Genomic DNA, 22,404 nt, shown 5'->3' on the forward strand with positions numbered 1-22,404 from the left:
GCCGGAGAGGCGCGAGGAGAGTATTTAAGGCAGAGCGGCGGGCGCCCGCGGGCAGCGGTGACGGCGTCCTCCCATCCCGGAGCTTCGGCTGCGCCGCGGTCCTGACGGCGTACTTACGGTGCTCACCCGCTCATCTTCTGCCGGCAGCTCTGCGTTTTTGCTACTGCCTGCAGCTAGACAGACAGCCCCCTTTCGCGGTGACAGGCGGCTGGCCTCCATCACTTCAGACACAACTGGAGAAATCACTACCAAAAAACCCCAAACCCAACAACCCTGCCATTTTTATCTTACTATTTGTAAAGACTATTTCTTCTATTGTTTAGATGAGTTTTTACATTTCAGCCCACTGTGCTAACAAAACTTCTTTAACTTCTTTCCAGTGTACCTAAAACCCACATTTTTTTTTTTTTTTTTTTTGCCCCAGAGACTTTGTAACAGGTAATTCTGGAAACAAGGGACCAGCCACCCACCTCTGACAACTAACTTAAAGCCCTTCACATGAGTGAAATGCTTCCATGTTTTCCAGTAGAGGAAAAGCAAACTTCCATAAACTCTTCAGAACAATTTCCTGTGAGGGGCACAGATGCAGATATTTGAATTTCCTAAGCAATACCACAAAAAAAAAAAAAAGTTAAAAGCATTTGAAATGACCCTGACCTAAACGCTCTACATTCTGCCAATGTTTATGACTTAAAGTCTTCAGGACTTGACTATGGACTCAGTTTCCTTAACCTTCCTTGCCTTCTACCTTCCCCCAAAATATCCATGCACATCCAGAGATCAGACCGTTTCCGTGCAGACCCAGGCTTTCAACCTATTTCAAGCGCCAGCAAGCTTCCTTCTTAGATACTTTGACATTTTGCATTCTCTTCTGTTGTCACGAAGCAAGAGGAAACTGTTAAAGGCTTTGATACCTGCATTGTTTGTTAAACACCAGTGGCTGAATCTGTCTGCTCTAATTTCCTGCAGTCATGCAAAAAAAGAAATTATCTGAAGCAGTGTTAATTCCTGGCACACATGGAGCAGACCATTCCATAATCACGATGCAGACAGTAGGTCACACAACATTCAGCAGAACAGGAACAAAACATTATTTTTTCAACTACTTCAATCACGCTACTACCTGCTATCTGTTTCAGAGAAAATATTAACCATTCAGATAAAGGGAAATTTCTCTATCCAGAAAGCAGCTAAATAAAAATTGAATTATGGCTTGTTTGTCCAGGCTTTGAATAGCTCTTTACATTAAATTCACTGACAGTGAAACACGCCATGTGAACTCTGTTTTACTTCTCCCGTATCTTCTACAATGAGTGACAGCTTACAACGTAAAATAGAAAGCTTGTTAAAGAAAGTGATAATACCAATATACTAATACCACTGTTTGTCACTGGACATTTTCTTTTCTGGTGTCTCACTTTAGGGTAAAATGACAGGCAGATCAATATATTTCAAAAAACTGTCACGTATTCAAAATTGTCAGCGATGCCTTGAAGCATTTCTCCTCCCCTCCCCATACTATGTCAACGTATCTTATCTTCCACACACACTGTAAAAAAACCAGAACAAACAACAATCTAAGCTTTTATAAGATCATTTGGTTTCCAATTTTCTTAGGAATTATTTGCCACAGACTATACAGCATTATGGTGTACAACTTCTTGCATGTTAAAATACAGCTGTCAGTAGTGGGTAACTTGAAAAAATTCACTATTCTAGTCTCAACAGTCGCTATGCTTATTTGTAATAGTGGCTGCATTCTTGTTTCTTTTGCAATTCATACTGTCCAGTTTTCCATCACCGCAAGTTACAGCATTTTGTCAGGATCTCAGGATTTCCTGTAGAGTAATGAGTACTATTGCACCGAAGAAGTTAACAGTACTATCCAAAAGGAAAAAAATGAACCGCTCCATTATGTCCTTGTGCGTAACAATAAAACACAGTAAGGAAAAATTGCAATTTATGTGGACATGATGTAAGGAGGTAAGAAAGTATACATGAAGGCTCCTGTGCATGCAGCAGTATTTATATCCTTTGAAGCTATTCCTTAACAAAATGACTTACTAGATTCACTACCAACTCCATGGACTCAGCTGACATTGAGGAGCCTCAGCAATCTTTCATCTCTGGCCTACATTGTCACGTGCTTTATCAGGTCTGCAATTCCATGTGCAACTGTCAAGTCAGTATAAAACAACTGCTGTATTTTCTGTTCAATTCAAATTGCTTGTTATTATACGTAGCCCCCCAAAAGGCCAGGGAGTAAATCAATCTCCCATCAAAATTACGATTTATGCTTTGTTCAAACTAGTCATGTTATCTCTGTTGCTGAGTCCCCCTAGTATCAGACAACGGGAAGTTCATGGAGAAGAGGCTCTCGAGCCAAGGCATTCACTTCTTCCTGCAGACCTTTCAGCAATTTTAGACTGCAAACTTAGCCCTATTTTAGAACTACCCAAGAGATCTTGATACAGGCAGCAAGCGTGCTCATCTCATCACACTGTATGACTTCATCACAGTTTACCCACATCATCTAAGTTTCCTCAGCTCAACTCTGGCCAACTATTGTCTGATTAAAACCACAGAAAAGCACATCGTAACCGTTAAACATGGCACAAGAGCATTTTGTATAAAGCAGAGGATTAGTTTTATTTCCAGGCATGAGAAATTTAAGACCAAATTTCCCAAGAATACAACTCACTTTAAAAAAATAAATGCCATCAGCATGTGACACCACTGTTTCTCCTCTCCTCATACAGTTTCATTGCACACATTTTTTTCAAGTGCAGTCAAACACAGAACAGGGGTGAACAGCACAGCAACAGACAACCTAAGACCTGTAAGATATATAGTGTTCCTACAGAGTGAGTAAAATGAACAGGAAAGCTGACTCTACGACCCATAAAAACTTTAGAAATTTTCATCAGATCTGAAGTTAACAGACAAAAATTTACAGTACTGAAGAGGAGTATAAATTGCATTAGGCACACTCTTAAACAGTATAGTAGGAAAAAATACAAGGCTTTGAACAAGCCATTTGAAGCACAATAGAAAGGTTAAGGCATTAATGCAGGCTTGGTATCCAACCAACTATGTTAAGGGCATCTTTGGGTCAGTGGAGTTTTTCATCTGCAGGAAATCTCTTCTTTACCTGCAAAGCAAGAGGCAACTTAATTATTCCTTCCCATGGAGACAATTTACTAATCGAAGACCTGGCTGTTAACCACAACTATTTCCATTTCACAAATGCACTGAGAAATGGTCAAGAACTGTAGATAATTCATCTATATGGAGCTTCAAGAATAATCTCTACTTCCTTCCTTTCTTAGCAGTTTCATTTCTGAAGCTACTGCAAGTCCTTTTAGTTGCATTCTAAGTCGGTTGAACAACTATTTTACTAGAAAGTTTGCAATGCTGTAACAGCATCCAGTCATCTGGATGATATCCCTTCTTGCACTTGCATGAAGAAAGCTCCTGGTCTGAGAACACAAGACTAAATCAACAAATTAAAGGAGAAAAGGTGGCGTTAGATCACATTGCTTAAAACAGGCTACAGCCTCTTTACCACAGCTACAGAAGTTTGCATGCTCTTACATACTGCCATCCAAGCCATTAACTTGATTATACAGACAAGTCATCTAATACATCATCATCACTTGGAGAGATACTGACCGAAAAGAAAGACCAAACTTCTGTAATTTGGCATGGATCAATCAAGTCAGCATCTGTAGAAGCTCCTCATTAGAATGCAGTAGCTTTCTGTGTGCATTTTCAGCCCGCTCCGTTGGTTCAAGTAAAATGGGTTTGCTTAGACTATCCTCATTTTTAAATAAGATCTCTCCGCTCTGGGAGTTAGCATTTCATTCTCTGCTTTAACTCTTTGCATTGCCCGTACTAATCCATCCAAAACTCAACTGAAAGAGAAATGGGAGGCTGAAAAAAGTATAGTACATGCACCTTGAGTGCTGGAAAAGCACATCTTAAAAGCCAAAAACGACTGGTCAAACAAGAAACGGTAGCTATATTTATGGAATTCCATGCAGTGCCAGAGATATAACCCAACTCTTTCAGATGGAATCTAATTCACAGCTCCTATCTAGTGAGAAACTCAACAGGGGGCTCTGAGTGCAGAGGCACACAGCAGCAAAAGACAGGACACTGCAGCTTGATCAAGGTAGCCACCTCCTTGCTGCTCAGCTCACTCAACACTACAAGAGTAATTCAAACGAGATCGTGGAAAATAGTATGTCCTGTTAATAGCACATTTCTAGCAAGAAAGCACATAATATTTAACCATGATATTTGTGATATATGCTTCTACTTTTTTAAAGCATTCTTTTTCACAAAGACAAGAACCTTCATTTTATTCCAAAATTAAGCCAATGAAATCAGATATATCAAAGGTTAAAACAAACTGCTTCATGTAACACAACAGCATGTGCTATATAGGTCTCATTCTCCATTAATAAGTTTAAAAATGACAGCTCCTTGCATAAACTTTCTGACCATCCTAGAATACATTAGTTCCCTCTCTTCCTTGGTACAAATTTACCTCCAGTCCTCTGGAAAATCCTTCACTGAAAGGGAAGGGGAAAGCCCTGATTCTTTTAACAGGTGCCTACAGTCCAAAAGTTGTATCTCCACTTTTTTCAATGCTGGTTGCAACACACAGACCATTTATCAGTCAGAAGGAAGCCCAATTTTTATATCCAAGGCATCCACTTATCCAGATAACTACATTTCAGTTTCAGATTCTAGGCAACTGAATTATCCTTTGAGATTCAGGGATCTGTATACCCATTACCAGAATACACTGGTCTCTGTTTTAGCTAACTAATTATGTGTTAACACATGAGCAGTGAAAACGCTCCTAGGAAATTCAGCTTGACTGACTTAGGTAATTACAGGCCTCTACTTGAAGCAGGGCCAAGTCTACCTTTAGCTTCTGCTTACTGCTTAAAAGAGAAGATACAGACATATACACATGCCACAGTCTGACAACACCACGGTTCAGATGAAGCCTACTTTGAAGCAGTGGAGCTTTGCTTCAGGGTGAATGTTCAGGATGCTTTACAGACAGCATTTAACTGAGCTATAACATCAACTGTCATCTGTCTGCTGCTATTGGACTTCCATAAACAGAAGTTAAAGTAATAACAGCAAGGGGGTAGGCAGTTAAGCCTACAAGGACAGAAAAAACAGATAAAAAACTAAGTGTGTCTAATTATTCAGTTACCAGCATGAAAAACTAAAATCACAGGGAATTCTTTCCACACCTATCCTTCATTTGAACCTTCAACTCCAAATGCTGCCGAAACCTGAAGTCATCATGGTACTTTTAGTACAAGACTTTGTATTCTTGCTGGTCATGTCAGAAAGCATGCCCAAGAACTGCAACAACAGCATTCCAATAGCACTACCCAGATAGCAACCACCAGGCTCATCTATGATTAAAGTTGCACACAGGCTATCATTAAAAAAAAAACAAACCCCAAAACATTCATCTATAAGCTCGGCATTAGTGCTATAACATTGACAGGATAAAGAACCATTCTAACTGCAGTTCTCACTCCGAGTTCCCAGATGAATGAGGGCAACTGTACATTGCCTTGGAAATCAGGACAGATCTTGGATGAAATGGTAGTAGTAGGCTTGAAGAGAGGTTCAACAATTGTTAAAGGTTAGGAAATCCACTTATACTAGCTATTAAAAGATACCCCAGCCCAATTATTTTTTTTTGTAGGAAGAAGAAATGTACTGTTCTCCGTACAAACCCCTGCTTACTGAACACGGCACCATGACACGATAGCAGAGGAAAATAACTGTACAAGAATTAAGTCCAAGCTTTTCACAGTATCCAGTCAAGATTAACATCCAAAATAAGTTTTGTTGCAGCCTACAGAAAGAACTGTTCAATTTCTCCTGAAGCTTTAACATGCCAAATATATTAATAAATCTGATCATACTCACCTAGTCAATAAATTGCAGCAGAGGACAGACATCCTTAAGGCCAGTGAGATTTAAGATACCAGATTGTTTCATTGCTTAACTGTGGCCCAAAGAGAGGGTTGAGTTGAGCCAGAATCGCAATCAGCCAACTGCAAGAGAACCCCCCAACCCAAAAGAGAGAACATCAGCCAAATTACTAAGCTTATGATAATGGAAAGGCTTCTCCAAAGCACAAGTACTATCAGAAAAAAACCAAACCAAAACAAAACAGACAGTTTTCAGGAAGGTCCAATATCAAATCAAAATTTTACTCAAGCTCATACACAAAGACCAGATACCAGCAATGAAGATCTGGTACCAAATCGTTCTGCAACTGAAACAATAAATTGTCCTGTTCAAATTAAAGCAACACAAAACCACCTGACAGCATTTCTCTCGTACTTTTCCTTTGACAGGAAAAGTGTTTTGAGACATATGGAACTCGGGTATTTGTGGGCTCTGAAGATAGAAACATAAGAGAGACCGACCTTTTCTCAGTGACTTTGAAGCATCCTTCAAACAAAAAACTCTGAGAAACATACTTTCTCTCATTTGCTCTTATTTTCAGTGTATGACAACCTACCCCTGCAGACATGGTATATTTTTCATCAGAGACTGAACAAAATGAATTTAAACCTGGCACAGAGGTCAAGAAACAGGGACCTGAAGCAAAAGGGTACAATGCTACAGGAACACACACACACACACACAAAATTAAAAAACCCACAACAACAAAACCAATACGACGACAAACCCCAGACCATCAGCAACAGCAGCCTTGTCATCAGAGCAGTTCATAAACTAACACTGCAGAAGCCATAGCCAGAACCGAGAACAAGAGGAATGTAGTTTGTGGAAAATATCCAGGAAAGCTAAACAGAAATAAATATTCCACTGTTAAAAGATGTATTTGTTTTGTAAATATTACAAGAGTCAGAAAAAGCAATGGATGCTTCCATGGATTTAAATCTATGTTAAATACTAACTATTTAAACACATTTAGTGAACACACTGGCTCATCTGTCTGCTATTTCTAGAATGCTTTGTAAGGAGGAGAAAAAGCAGAGCAGCTTTGTAATGGGAGCTGCCACAAATGTATCAGAGTGCTTAGGCAGTCATGGAAAATTCCACACAAACCTTGATGCTTTGACCAACAAACGAAGTGCAGGTCTGCTGTAAAATGGCTAGAAGAGCCAGGGGCAAAAGACATGGGCCAGACTTAAAGAAAACACATCAATCCTCTTAAAATTTACAAATATTTATTTTCAATGCCACTTTCAATTTTGCACAAAGTGGGACTCTAGTTAAAACGGCATGCTGAGCCTGCAGCAGTCTATCAGTCATGCAAGCCTTGAAATACATAGCAGGCTCTACAAAACAATTAAAACATCAGCAAGACACCACCAAGAGAAGAGCCAACAACCTTTAGGTTGACATGTTTCTACTTTGCTATCCAAAGGGATGATAACGTATTTTGAAATCATGTTAATCATTATGTTAAATTTACTTAAGGGAAAAGCAAATTAGCTCTTAAAAATACCACAGAATTTATTTTGCAAGGGTTAATTTTCAGATACAAAAGACAGATAGAAGGGATGCCAGAGCACTGTACCATCTGCCTTTAGCATCCTGAACTAACAGAAGTGGGAGGAGGGTAGGAACACTAAAAGCCTGTTAAAGCACGTTATTCTCTTTCTCACTGTACAGAAGGAAGGAACTCCATGCACAAATATCTCACCTCTCTATGCTTCCTAAGTTCAGACCCAGCATGGCTGTGAATTAAATGAGCTGGAAGCACATTCAAAATATTGACATGTCCCAGCTGTATAACCATGCTTTAGGCAAGCACTGTGCAGTTTTCAAAAGCTATTTGTTGGGACCATGCTGGATACCCAAGCTCCGAGCCATAGTGGCATTACAGGTCAATAGTATATTCCTCCTCCCTGCTCTGCTAGGGCCCAATAATTTAAAGTAGTCGTTAGGCACTGAACTCTACGACTCTCTTGCATTCAAGGTAAGTCATAAAAAAGCTTTTCCCATGTTTTGCTTAAGCGATGCTGCTTTATACAATAACCTATCATGACAATGCAAAACAAAACACGGCATTCAAAGTTAAACAAAGCAGGCCTCTGTACCCAATGTGTAATGTTCTAGGGTTGCTAAAATCAGGTATGGCATTCGAGCCACCCACAGGTCCTTAAATTCTACAAGATACCACTTAAAACAGTTAGTGTTAATTACCCAGCCCAGACAAGGAAATTGAAGTCCCTTATGTTCTACCAGAAAGATTTTTAAAAGGTCTTTCTACCATAACTGCCATCTGTCTATGCTGCGTATTACAAATTAAGGTCCTGCTATCTCTGTTTAAATGTCAATTTGGGCAACCATATTTTAATCCTTTTAAAATCAGTAGCAAATAATACCATTTTTCAAGCACCCTGTCCTCTGTTAGTAGAGTATCATGGTACTGTTTCAGGAACTGCTTTGTAAATAGCAAAATAGATTTAGACTTTGACAGTTCCTTACAACATGGTGTAACCTATAATTTCTGCAGCAGTAACTCCTTATGCTTTGCCTTATATTTTCCCAGGTTCCTGAAGCTCATGTATTCTCCTTCAAAAGGCTGCTGGGTACAATATCTGTACACAAATTATGCACTTACCCATGCAAGTTTTCTATAGAACAACCAAATTAACACCATGTGATCAATATGGTTATTCAAAATGATTACTGTTAAATCTAAACACAGAAGAAACAGCTTTAAGTTGAAATGTGATCGACTTCAAATTTTGTTAGCACAAATAGAGTTTGATGCAAATTAATTTGTCCATCAAGTGATGTTTAATGAAGACAGGAAATAGTTTTTTCCCCTATTTTCAACTGGAAAGGTAACTCAAAGAAAGTAGGTCTAGCAGAGTTCTAAACAACTCCACAAAGAAGTAGATAACAGCACCAGCCACCTACTAAGGACACACAAATACAGAAGACCATACCTGGGACAACGCAAGTTATTTTAAGGTTAACACATACAATGAAGAATCCTCAGAAACCGTCCTTTCAGACTTCCTTCAAGACTGCGATGAAAAATTAGTCTCTTTCTTTAGTCACCGAAACCAAGGTCTGAAATTTTTTGAATGCCTCCCCCCAAAAAAGAAAAAGGATATGGGAAGAACAAACTTACATATGGACTAGATGATCTTTCAAGGTCCTTTCCAACCAGGGCTGTTCTATGATTTTATACAGAATTCATGGGGGGTGGTGGGGAAAGACTGTGTGATGAGGCAAGTTCTATCTTGGAACATGAGGAGAAAAATTTGCTTTTTATCATATTCTGGCAAGCAGAGACTATATATGTAGTTTATGTGGTTGGGTATAACTAGTGATGGTTTAAAACATAGTAATGTTTTGCTGCTTCTCTTTTTTCAAGGTATAATTGGAGAAAGCCAAATGGAATACAGAAAACAAGTTAGAGCCCACAAGATTACAAAAGAACCCCCTCATTGGACATGCAAGAACAGATTATAAATCATGTTAATGACACTAGATTTATAACAGGTCTGTTTCAGTACAAAAATCACTAAACTTAAAAGTGAAATACCAGTGTACATTTGAAGAGTTCACAGCATTCAAAGGTAAGAAATTCTACAACAAATACATTCCACATCATAATCCAGGGGTTTCTGCAGATGCCACATGGCTTCAACTTAAAGGAAACTGTCCTTCTTCAAACAACAAAGAAAACAAACCCTAAACTTCAAGGATTTTAGAAGAGTAGGACATTATTTCTGTTAAAATACAGAGTAGGAAGAACTTAAGTGAGAACTTTAAACTTAAACAAAAACAAAACACTGCTGCCCGTCCCCCAAAAAAACCCAACAAACCCCAAACAAATGCACAAATTACTGTAACCTGAACACAGTAACCTAGTGAAAATGAGCATCCAGTTGCCCTTTTTTAGCCAAGCATTTGGGACCTACCACGAGACTGGGCTGCTACATACTTTATGTGCAGGCAAGGAGGCCTTCATAGCACTGAGATTCCCAAATTTCAATCCCAAATTCAAGTTGCTGGCACTACAAAGCTCAAGTTTCTACATCTGCTCAGCAAAACTTTAATTTAAGAAACTGTCACAGAACCAAGTTTGCTGTACTTTTACAATTATTCAGAAGAGTTATTTCTTAAGACTTCATATGTCAAATACTCCAAATTTAAAAAAAAAAAAAAAAAAAAAAGGCCTCACCTGTATAAAACCTGAATATCGCATTATTAAACTAAATCAAACCTGCATAAGCCTGCACCACAGGCCAACCCAACATGGAACCAAAGAGGCCTCTCCTGGAACATGCCGACACTGATAATATGGCTTTTGGCTGCCAGTACTTCAGAATGAGTCTTGAGATTAGAGATGCATTTCTCTAAATATTCATGTTAAGCTCCTTAGAGTAGCATAAATAATGCCTAAATACTTCAGGAAAGTACAAATACTACTCAGGTTCAAGTGGAACTCTGAATAATGATTTTATTACTAGTTAACGTGAAAGATCTAACTAGCCTTTTACCATTTACTCTCCGTAACAAATTCTTTCAAAGTTATTTCTGCATAGCATTTTTTTGACTAAGATCAGTCTCTAATGTCTTAAAAGATAAATGCTTTCTCTTGCAGACTCCAGCTACAGCTGGCTTACCTCTTGACAAAAGAACAGATATGAGGAATTCCTCAACAAGTTGTTATTTTTACCAGTTCTCTTACAGAAGAGAGGCAGCCTCAAATATCATGTGCATCTAAACAGAAACAGTCTTTACATATTAAAGCATCACAAGTCTGTCAGAAAAATTATTTGTCATACATATAAAAACCCCCATGTGTAAGTTTTTCCACCCACTGCCCTGCCAGATTTCAGGAATATATTCAACCAAACTAAGTAAAGCAAAACTCATCAGTAGGTTTAAATTAGTATCACCTTAAAAATAAAGTATAAAGAATGAAAAAGGCAGAAAGTCATTGCTCTACTGTGAATCAGAAAAATTCTAGAATTGACAAACTGCCAATATACTTGTGAGCGAATAAGCAAATGAACTGGAAAGAAGTAATATCAAGTCAACACAGAGCGCTGTTCAACAGTTAACATGTCAGAGGACAACAAGAGGAATTCAGGTTTAATTCAGTATCTTCCAATGGGAAAATGTTTTCTTCAGCATGTTGAAGGTCTTTAGAACTAAGAATTCTAAGAGCTGTCAAAGAACACCTTGTCTAAATCTCTGTAACACATTTGAAAAGCTTCTTCCTAAATGTTTTGAGGATATAAAAAAGGAACTTTTGATTACATCAGAACTGTGCCTTGATTAAGAGGCAAGACATTATTTATACTTACAACAGGTAGCAGCAAACAGCACATGTCACCAGCATTGTGTTGATAACACTGCAAAAAGGAAGGAGAGAAGAAGCTGATTAGTTGTCATGTTATGACTGACCACAAGATACATCGGGAAAAAAAAAACAACCAGCAAACAAGAACAAGTTCAACTTTGATCATATGGAAGGTGACTCAACATGAGTGTTCTAACTTCTTCCAGCTGAGTAACTTGCAGAGGCACAGCTAAGACTCTGCAAAAGAACTGACACAGCTCTGGCAAACAGAACTATACAGCTGTATTTAAAATAAAATAAAAATCACTCCAAAGAGGAGCAAAATCTTATGCAGTCAGTGTCCTTGCTCCATTTCACAGTCACGTCTACCAGCAAGTTAGTAAACTACTGAAGTTGGATATTGTAATGCTAACAGTAAACAATAAACATTTTCTCCATTTGCAAAATTCTGCTTACAGAAAAATTAAGTATCAAAATATGTATTTTAATTTCATATCATGAATGAGGGTTTTGCAAACTGACTACAAAATAAAATCTCAAAGCCACATGAAATTATCTTTAGGATAAGATTTTCCTTTCTTGCTGAAAGAAAACTGTGTCAGAAACCACAGTTAAGCTGAAAAGAAGCAAGAACCAAGCAGCTCTTGAAATTGAAAATGGTAAAACCACAGCTATACACACATATGGTTTTGAAGTGGGAGGAAAAGAAATGAGATTTTGTAACAGTGAGTGATCTATGCAGCTCATGGAACTCAGCAGCAAAGTGGAGGGTTTTCTTTCCTTTTTGCTTTATAAAAAGGGAAATGCCCTCTATGTATTCCGCCCCCCCCCCCAACCAAGTAACAAAAACCTCGTGTTAGCTCATTAACTTCCAACCGTTTTGTGACATGGATAACATTCAGTATTTTTCATCTATTTATACACATCCACCTTGTCAACTTTCAAACGAATGCTATAAAGCTAACATAGCCTGAATTAAGCTTCAGGAACCCCTCCTTTCCAAGGAGTCCCAGAGTCATTGTTTGGGAGTTTTAACCTAGGAAATGTGAATTCTTAGGTCAGTTAAAGTTTTCATTGACTTCTTTTATTAGAAAAAGAACCACCCTATTCAGAAACAGGCTTTGGGTAGAGTTTTTTTGGTTTTTTTTTAATTATTATTTTATTTAAGAAGATGAGAAGTTAACAGACTACGCAGTGTTACTACAGACATGCTATAGAATCAGAACACAGCAGTGCTCTACTCATATTTGTTAATCATATTTTTGAATAACGACAGAACATCTGTTGGTGACCCACATACTTCCCACATACTTTAAGGACACGCCCAGAAGACATATTTCCAAGGTATTTCTGAGGACAAGTTTTCAGGCACAACGCACACTTCAGGTTTGAAATTGAGGCAGTAAATAGCAGAGCTAAATGCAACTTGAGGAAAATTCCTCCAAGTTCAGATAAACAACTAAGAGAAAAGACAGTTGGTACCTGTGGAGTAGAGAGGATGTCAGAGAGAGGAAGAGAGATTAAGAAGTCATTATCTCCTAGGGAAAAGAAAAAGACAAACACTTGTCTACTTTTCAATCAGAGCAGCTAGGATCGCTGCAGGAAAAATGTCTCTGCTTAGACGCCCTGCTTTTGTCCTCAGGCCACCACAGCTACAAGGCCACCAAGCACAGAACGGAGATCTACTACAGCGACTTTTTCAGTCTCATCCAGCGTGAGACTAGAGGACAGTGGAATAAGCTAGAAGAGGTCAAGTGAGAAAAGAAAGAGGGAGTTATTGCTCAAACACCCTCGAACTGAACAATAGACCTCCTTGCCACAGGACACACCGTATGCAGGCGTTTACAGGGCTGGAGGGGAAAACTCAAATCCGTGACGGACTATTAAGGCACGGAGACACCGCCTCTGGCCTCCGGCCCCACGCTCGGGAAGCCTCGCAGGCCGTAGCTCCGGCCTTCTGCCGCTAGCTGCATCTCGGCTGGCACAGGCGCCTGGGCCCGGGCCCGCCCGCCCTCCGCGCTGCGCCAGTACGGCGACGAGGAACCCGCAGGACTACTGCGGCAGGAGGCGGCGGCTCCGGGCCCGGCGGGGCGGCGAGCACAGCAGATACGGCGCTGCCGGGCGCCGCGGCGGCCGCCGGGCCTTGACGGCGGGGGTAAAGGGGAACTCGAGAGAGCCAGAGCCGCAAGGCCGCTGCCGCCCGGCAGGCCCGCAAGGGCACGGCCCGCCTCCGCCAGGCCGCCGCCGCCTCGGGGCGCCGGGCCCGCCTCCGCCGGGGGCCTCCTCACACCTCCCCGCCATGCCCGAGGGGGATGGGAAGGGAAGCGAACGGGCCCACCGCCCGCCTCAGAGCGGCCCCGGCCTCCCGCCGCGCCGCCCCCCGGTCACTCACCCGCGGTTAGGCCCCTTGGGTACGAGCCACGGCAGGACGCCGCCGACCACCCCCCAGAAAACGCTCATGACGATGATGGGCACCGTGAGGCCACCGTACGCCATGGCCGGGCTGGCGGGGGCGGCGGCGGAGGGAAGCTGCTCGGTCCGACCCGGCGCGGCGCCTCCCCTCCCCTCCCCTTCCTCACGGCCGGCCGCGGCGCCCCGCCCCACCGCCTCCGCCAATCAGCGCCCGCTACGTCACCGGAGCCCGGCGGGCGGCGGCGCAACGGGCGCCAGTCCTCGGTCCCGCCCCCCCCGCGCTCGGCGCTGCCGGCGGCCGGAGCCCGCGCTGCGGGGCCGGCTCCTGACTGAGCCCGGCGCCAGCGGGGAACGGCGGGGCGAAGGGACAGGCCTTGGGGGTCAGGGCTGCGTCCGAGCTCCTCGAAAAGCTGGGAAGGGGGAGGGGGCTCCGGCAGGAGAGCCTGCCGGGCCGAAAGGCCCCCGCGCACCAGCGGCAGCGAGCCCCAAGACGTTCCCTGAAACTGCGACGCAAGGCCAAGAAAAACCGAAGAAAAAATCGTAGTCAGCGAACCGCGAGGGGTAAAACCGCGGAACCTACACACAAGAAGCGACGTTCAAAGCTCGCCTTCATATCAATGCCTATGAATGACTTCAAAAGTGCAAATGTCATTTTCCCCGATTCCCAGCACCCCCTTTGTCAGCTCGCAGCGCTGCTCGGGCAGGCCCTGGATTTCCTTCCCTCGCCAGCGGCAATTAGAGGGCCATGCACCGAGACAGTAAATTCACTTAATTGCAGGGCTGTTTTCAACACTGCAGCAGCTCTCAGTTATATATGTATAAAGTGCTAAAAGCCTCATTTCCTCTTACAGAAAAGTTTGTCCAAAATAGCGTCAGCAACAGCAGCGAGACTGCCCTCACTCCTACCCTTTTCAAACCAGCCAGTTCTGCCTCACAAGCACTGGCGAGGTAAGTCCCCTGTCCTCAAGCTCTAGCATTAATGTAAGACCCCGAGACACCACACAGCAAATTCAGTCCTGTGTTTGGCCGCATCATGCCCGGTGAACCTCTAAAATGTCATCCTCTACTGTCAAGTTCGTAAGACAGTTGAAAAAACATAATTTAAGAGGATTACAGAAAGAGACTCATGGCCAGAAATAACTTACTTCAAAAGCCTGATAAAATACTAAATACATAGTGCACAGAATTAACATGTTCATTTAAAACCATGAACACATCTAAGTAAGTGTTAACGATCAGTGGAAGAGACAGAAGTACAATGATCATTAGATGCATGTTTTCATCTTTCTAATGTTGGCTGAAACATTCCTTTATGGGGAAAAAGTCTTTAGTTTTCTTAAAAGTAAAAAAAGGTATAAAAAGCTTTTTAATTTAGTGGAAGTATTTTTTACATAGTCAACATCAATACGCAAGAATGAGTATTTAATCGCTAACCAGACACACCTTATCAAGACTTTCTAAAGGAGAAGACACAACAATGGGTTTAATTTTAGCAGTTCTTTAATGGTGTCAAATAGGAAAACATCTATTCTTGCATCTTTTCGATTGTTTCTTCCTTGTATTTGCCCTTCTCCTTGCCAACCTGGCGAGATTTTGCTTTACGCTCCAAGATCTTTTTGCGATCTTTGTCCAGTTTTAGCCTAGTGATCACCACCTAGAGAAAGGACAAAGAATTTAGTGTCTCTTCAGCGTTAAAGTACAACCACCTGACAGAACTGTGGTAACATAGCACAGCCCAGGAAGACCACTGCTGACAGACTGCACCAAATCACCCAAGTTTTATTTCCACAGACGATCTAATTTGGTTTGAGTAGAACAGAGGTACTGAATAGCTTTCAGTATTTCAAAACACTGAGCTATATTAATTTTTCCGGGTACATTCAGGGATCAGAACATACAGACAGTTTTTTCAATGCACAGCCACAACATTTGGACAAACTGAAGAGCAGCCAAATTTCTACCCAACTACGTAATAAAATAATTACTTTGAAGTAAATCTAATTTCCATTACGCTGCTCAAACATGATGGATACTACATCCACTTAAAACACAGCATACAGACGAGACTTCTTCCCATCACTACAAAGGCAAGTAATGGATCATTATTTTAATATCTCCATGTTTTAAGCAATGCTACCTAAATTTCAGAACACTAGAGAACCATGCTGCTGCCACTGGCCATTATCATATCATTGCTGTACCATCTGGACTAGCCAATACATCTGGCTAAACTACAGGCAACAGTAAAAGTTCATGTACCATGGTGACTCATACAAAGACACTTGAAAGAACACATCTGCTATTGAACAGTTGCAAAGTGGCCAGGCAATTATCAAGTATTACTAACAAGGACACATGAAAGGTAAATTGCACAGACCATTTGCTGCCACAACCCTAACGATATTTCTAACAAAGCAACAGCAAACTGCAGCACTGATTTTTCAGCCCATAAGCAGCCTTCAGCGCTTTTTGTGCCCCCTCAAACTGGCAAAGAAATACCTGTGTTGATATTACGGAAGGGAGTACTTTAAAAATACAACTGACAATCAAATCCTAGAAAAAACATACAGGCTGCAGCAGGGCTGCACACTCCTCCTCAGTTCCATTGTCCATTTAGGTCTCTCTTAATTGTAATTAATTCCTACCTCTTTACCTAGGAAAGGCAGAAACTGTTCATCCACCCCACTGCAAGTTTGCAAAACAAAACGTTCTTCTGTTCCTTTTGCATTAATAACCAGGATCTTTATGCACAGCTTTATTAAGCTCCGATTCCCAACTAGAGAAAAATTCCAGAGAAGTACAGGACCAGCAAAAATTAAATTTCTTTCACTGCTATTTACCACACAAGTAGTATGTGCACTGGCTCCATCGCAATGTCACCTTGTCTGTCAAATGTTATTACTGCACACAAGTCATTATGTTTTGGAATAGTTCTGCTCTCCCTCTGCTGAACATACCAACCATTTAGACCAGAAAACCTGTTACAACTGGATTTCTTCCACCAACGTTTCAGTATGCTTGCCCACATGGCAAGGCTGAAGCAGATTAATTTCATCTGCTTCAAACCAGGTTTTGGCTAGTTGTTCTGTTTTGCTTGAAATGTTTTCCTGTTATGACCTAAACAGGCTTTGCCTGGTTTTCACAAACTCTAAACATTGCATATCACTTCAGGTTAAAACCAGATTCAGAAGAACTTAGTTCACAATAGCCCAGAAGAACAAATCACAAATCTGAGCATCTGTCTGAACATTTCTAACACCTCCTTAACCAGTGCAAATGCCACACAGCAAAGGTGAAAGATTGTTCTGAACCATCTGGTTTGTGCTTTAAAAACACCAATCTCTTCAAAAAAGTATTTTAGCAAGATTCTAAAGTCTCCAGCAGCTTCTCCACCAAATAAGCCCTAGAAACATTGAGTTCTTCTCTACTCTCATGACACCATAACATTTCCTTGTTTATTACGCTCCACCCTCCCTCCCCCCAACGCTGTAGTATCTCAATCCATGTGCCATAACAAGGCTTTACTCATGCCAGTAGCAGTATCTTCATTTGCCAACAAGGTCTTCTCATGCATTTCAGACCTCACTTCATGCACCGTACCTTGCTGGGATGGATCCCCACATGGACAGTTGTGCCATTAGCCTTCTCACGCTGAACACGTTCAATGTAGATGACATATTTTTTTCTGTACACCTGGACCACCTTGCCGATCTGCTGTCCTTTGTAGTGTCCCCGGACAACCTAAACACAAATATAAGTAGTACACTGTCCCATACTTCAAAACCACCCCTTAAACAATTACCGGATCTTAAGAAACGCTAATTATCCCAACAGAAAACCACAACTGCACAGGTTGAAATCCCAACTCTGCTCTTTGTATACACATGCCACAAAGGTATCAATTACCGGACAATTTCAGCAATCACTAAAATTGAAAATATAATGGATCGGAACCATAATTCTCCCGCATTTTCCCTGCAATAAACCCTAATGGAGGAACTCCATATGTTTTCAACCAGAAGGCTAATAGTCAACTTAAACAGTTTTTCACCTTTTTCACCCATCATTGCATTTTATATTAAAAAAAGCCACTTAACTTGGATTCATTTCTAAACTGATCTTTCAAGTATCACAAGTAGCAAATAGTCTATAAAAAAAGAAAAGAAACACTTCTTTGTTTTGTGCTTTATTGTTAAAAGCCTTTAATCCAGCGTGATACTCAATACATGTAACTAAAGTGCAGTAAGGCTGCCAGCACGCTTGCGTTCCTTTTATTTTCCTTGTCACTTATGTGATCTCAAGAAACACTCAACAGGCCAAGTCTATGACTACATTAACTTGCATTATTTCTGCAAGACTCATGGCAGAGCTCCAGCATAAATGTAAATTTGTCTAGTCCTTCCCTTTTGCACAGGCTATACATGAAAACTAAAACACAGATGGAAGCTCATGTGTGACAGTACAACTTAGAAGACTGACAGCACAGCTACCTGGACTTCATCATCCTTTCGGATGGGCATAGAGCGGACATTGTATTTCTGCCGCAGCTCCTTGGAGAGCGGGGAGGACATTATTTTTCTTCGAATGTGAGAAGGCGCATTGAAGTGTCGTTTACGGTTCTTGCTGCGGTCTGAGGTCACAAATGGATTGAACTTCATTTTGGCTGTGTAAAGAAAACAATAGTTTGAGAGACACTTGTAACTCATACACACCATCATCTACCCACAGAAAGTATGCTAGGACATAAAAAAAGCAATTTTAACTATTTTTAATCTTATCTCCAGTGAACATACCCTTACAAAGTGGACTTCAAATAAGGTTCAAGCCTCTTCCCTGATTGACAATGGCCCTGTGACTGACAGGTGTGCTACACACATGCACATCAGACCATTCTTTCTAATCCAAAGCTCGCTGTTCTCAGAAGTCAGGACACCTGATTAACTAGTCTTAATTTTGCACGGTAGTATACACCACTTTCATTTATAAAGCGAATGTGTATTTTGGGCTCACAGAGAAAAGGAACTTGTACTGCTTAGGCATCTCCAATAACGCACATCACCAGACTGGTGCACGTAACAGATTTGTAAATCCAAGATACTTTTGGCCTTCCCTAAACCTTAACAACTGCACTGTAAGATTGACTGTTGTAGCACAATTCATCCAGACTGACAAAAGCACGCCTGTTAAATGACGCTTTTGCTCAACTCTGCAACTTTCAAGTATTACGCACTTGCACCTCCTGCACACGCCAGCCTGGGCTGTGCGGAAGCCAGGGCGTGCTGTGAATCAGAAGATCATACGCTGCTTGAGCTGCATTAACCTAATAATCCACTATGGAAGAACAGAGCAAAGGAGCACAAGCTCTCTCCGGAGTCCGAGCTCCCAACAGCACACCTGAAGGCAGCTCCGGGGCAGGCCTGCCCCACCGGACACCCCTGCAGCCAGACTCCCGGGCCGGTAGCTCACCCGCCGCCTCTGCCCGAAACACGAACGCCAGCAGCGTCCTCGGGGCACACCCGTCTCGGAGACGGCGAGCCCGGGCCAACCCCGCTCCCCTCTCCAGGCAGCGAGCTACCCCTTCCCGCGCCGAGAGGGCCTGGCCGGCGGCACCCCGCAGCCTCGGGCGCGGCGGCGCCAGCAGAGCCCCAGGCGACCGAGCCCCCTCCCGCTTCCCCGAACAGGCCCCGCCGCGCCGCGACCAGCGGGGGACAGCGCGGAGCCGCCTCACACAGGATGGCGACGGATGGCGACAGGCCGGGCCGCGCCGCCCTTACCGCGCTGCTGCCGCCGCGACGGTCGCCCGGAAAGAGGAGCGGGAGGCGCTTCCGCTTCCCCAAGCGGTCGCCGGACTCTCGCGAGATCCTGCGCGAGGAGCTGGGGCGACCCGCGCCCCCTGGCGGCCGGCGGCCACAGGCGCAGCGGGGCGGGCGCTCGCCTGGTGCCCGTCAGGGCGGGCGTCGCCGGCGGGCCTGCGGGCGCACCCCCTCCTCTCACCGTGCCCGAAGTCAGAGGTGTTTAGCGGCAGCCTCTTCTCTCCAAACCCAGCCCCTCCCCGAACGTGTACGAACGCAGAGTAAACCCCTCCAGCCGGCTTCCTCCTCTCCGGCCCAGCCCAGCAAGCCCGCGTCCCTCAGCCAAAAGGGAGACCCCTCTCGCGGGGCTCCCGCCGAGCCCAAATTCCTCAGCCCAGAGCCCGCTCCTGGGGCTGCCTGTACCGTCACCCGCCTCCCCAGGCTTCACGCACCTGCACAAACTGCTTGCATCTGAGGTAGATGGGGCGGTGGTACATTTTTAAGGGACACAGATTAATTTATTCTCAAGGAAAATTATTTATGGCAGAATGTGGTGTTGGTAGAAATGAACCGAGCGCTCAGGTGAGCACCAGTACGGACACTTGACTGGGCTTTGGTTTATAAAGATGGGTTGGAAAAGTTCCCGGGCTGAGGCTCGGACAAACACCTTTCCCCGTGCCTTTGCTCTTCTTTTATGCAGAGTAAGAAACCTTCACTACCATCCTGTCACTTCTGGAAATCTGAGTTCCAACCTGTGCTTGAGGGTCACTGGAAGCAGGCAGATCTCTCCCTTCATGAAGATGTTGTACAGCAGACACCAATGTAAGTAAGCAATACCAGAACTTAAAAGGCATTGGTTTCTTAATATGGTGCAGATATATAGTGCCCAAATTCACTGTGTTGTAACCCCTTCCTATTTAATCTTTACTAATTGCCTCAGATGCTTATTTCTAAATACATAGTGAAGCAAGGCTAAAAGGAAATTAAAGGGGGGGGGAACAAAAAATTACTTATTTTATATACCAAGTGGCACAGTGACTAAAGCCAAACCCAGCAAGTTCCAAGCACAGTCCACTCACCTCTCATTAAAAAAAGGGAGGTTAGGACACTTGGTACTGTTCAAAACCAAGCACTGAATGTCCAGACATGACTCAGTGCTGATTACAAAAGAACCTCGTGTTAACTTTCTACACAGTGACCTGGCTTACAGTGATTTCATTGTGCGATAACGCTTAGTTCACTGAAATAATAATTAAAAACAAAAGAAAAAAGCCCTTTTAGATTGATTTTGCAATAGTAGTGCAACAAGAAGCCAATCAAAACACACAAGAGTTTTATTTTTAATTATAGAACTAAAAAGGCTAATATTTTATTAACATAAGGTTGCAAATTAAAAGGGAAATGCCAGAACTCCTTAATAATCTCCACTGTAAAAATGCAAAAGATTTGTGCTTTAAACATCGCCATAACATACTACAGGACTACGTCCTCCCTGGTCTGCCCCTCTCTCCCTTCTTCCAAGGACTATTGAGAAATGGACATATGTCATCTGAAACTTCAAATGATGATTCTAAAGCAGACAGTCATCACAGTCTTTTTCAGCCCGAACAGTTTGTGTATCACACAAATAAAAAACAACTTTAAATGAGAAATATTCAGAAATTAACTACAGACATTACCATCTACACTGCAGATTTCACTTTTTACAGAGCAGTAGTTGAATGCAAGTATTTGATAAATCAAACATTCACAATTGCATGTCTTCCATTTCTTATCCCATTTCCATTTTTTTTTTTTTAAATTAATCTTCAGCAGTCCACATAATGCCTAGAATATACCTAAGCACAGCTTTCCCTAGAGCTAAAAATTTTAACTCCACCATTGCAAAGCATCCTACGCCACAAGTTCTCACTGTATGATGAAGCGTAGCTTTAGAGGGACTTATTTAAACTGGAATATATACAAGTTCTAAATATTTTACTTCCTACAGGGATGTCTTTCTTGGAAAACCACAAATACTTCTGTCAAAATACTGACTTGAAAGAGCAAAGTCAGGAATACGAATGAACACCTACAATCGATGGTTTTTCTTCCACTATGGCTTGAAATTATTTTTGTTTGCACTGATGTTTAAAAGCATAACTAAGCTTATTTATCTTCTAGAAAGTGTTTGAAAATAAAAGTGAAATCTAATGAGACATGTATGCACGGGGCAGGACTGCTATAACAGTAACTACCTCGCTTTCACATTTGGAGATGAAGAGCAGATTCTTCTGTAAACACATGATGCAGCATCATTACATGACCCAAGCCAGCCACACCTGAAGGACAAGCTCGCCACAACTTACAGCAGCCCCAGAAGGTAGCCTTGGCTTGGCAGTACTCAAAAGCTTAGACCTGGTTTAGAGAACTAAGGTGCGGACTGTTTCTTCAGCAGTTTTGCCAGAACTTGAGCACAATTTGGTTTCCACATCTAGCAAAAAAAAATGTGATTTATTAGGTTATTGCAGTGGACATTTTGGCAGAGAAAGCGGGCACACTGAAGTATGCATCTGTTATTTCCAAAAAAAGCCAAACAATTTCACTGGTCTGGTTTAGAGAACTGGCCTGGACTGCACAGAAGGCAGCACTTAATTCAGACAGAGGACGGGGAGAAGGAGAAAGGCAGAAATAACACACCAGGCACAAACAGGAATCTGCAACCAGCTTTGCTCGTTTGTGTCAAAGAAATTGTACGAGGGAAGAAACTTCAGAAAACTAACAGTACAATCCACTGCGCTACAAAGATCATCTCTTGCACAGCTCAGGATGCACTGCCAAGATATTGAAAATCACATCCTTGTA

The 22,404-nt window shown here is 42.3% G+C and overlaps 2 protein-coding genes across 2 annotated transcripts; both read right to left on the minus strand.

Annotated features, from left to right (window-relative positions):
- Positions 1-1,571: 1,571 nt before the first annotated feature.
- Positions 1,572-13,943, minus strand: ATP6V0E1 (ATPase H+ transporting V0 subunit e1). Its single transcript, XM_052816569.1, has 4 exons — positions 13,749-13,943; positions 11,361-11,408; positions 5,971-6,098; positions 1,572-3,151 (listed from the first exon to the last, which is right to left on the minus strand). Exons 1-3 carry the CDS (start codon positions 13,850-13,852, stop codon positions 6,005-6,007), a joined length of 246 nt encoding a protein of 81 aa, XP_052672529.1. The 5' UTR covers positions 13,853-13,943; the 3' UTR covers positions 1,572-3,151; positions 5,971-6,004.
- Positions 13,944-15,250: 1,307 nt separating this feature from the next.
- On the minus strand, positions 15,251-19,651 carry RPL26L1 (ribosomal protein L26 like 1). The gene is made up of 4 exons (XM_052816055.1): positions 19,543-19,651; positions 18,259-18,431; positions 17,369-17,509; positions 15,251-15,422 (listed from the first exon to the last, which is right to left on the minus strand). The coding sequence occupies exons 2-4, from the start codon at positions 18,424-18,426 to the stop codon at positions 15,294-15,296; spliced, it is 438 nt and encodes a 145-aa protein (XP_052672015.1). The 5' UTR covers positions 18,427-18,431; positions 19,543-19,651; the 3' UTR covers positions 15,251-15,293.
- Between the last annotated feature and the right edge of the window lie 2,753 nt (positions 19,652-22,404).

This window comes from Harpia harpyja, chromosome 20, assembly GCF_026419915.1.
Source record: "Harpia harpyja isolate bHarHar1 chromosome 20, bHarHar1 primary haplotype, whole genome shotgun sequence".
Lineage (NCBI taxonomy): Eukaryota > Metazoa > Chordata > Aves > Accipitriformes > Accipitridae > Harpia > Harpia harpyja.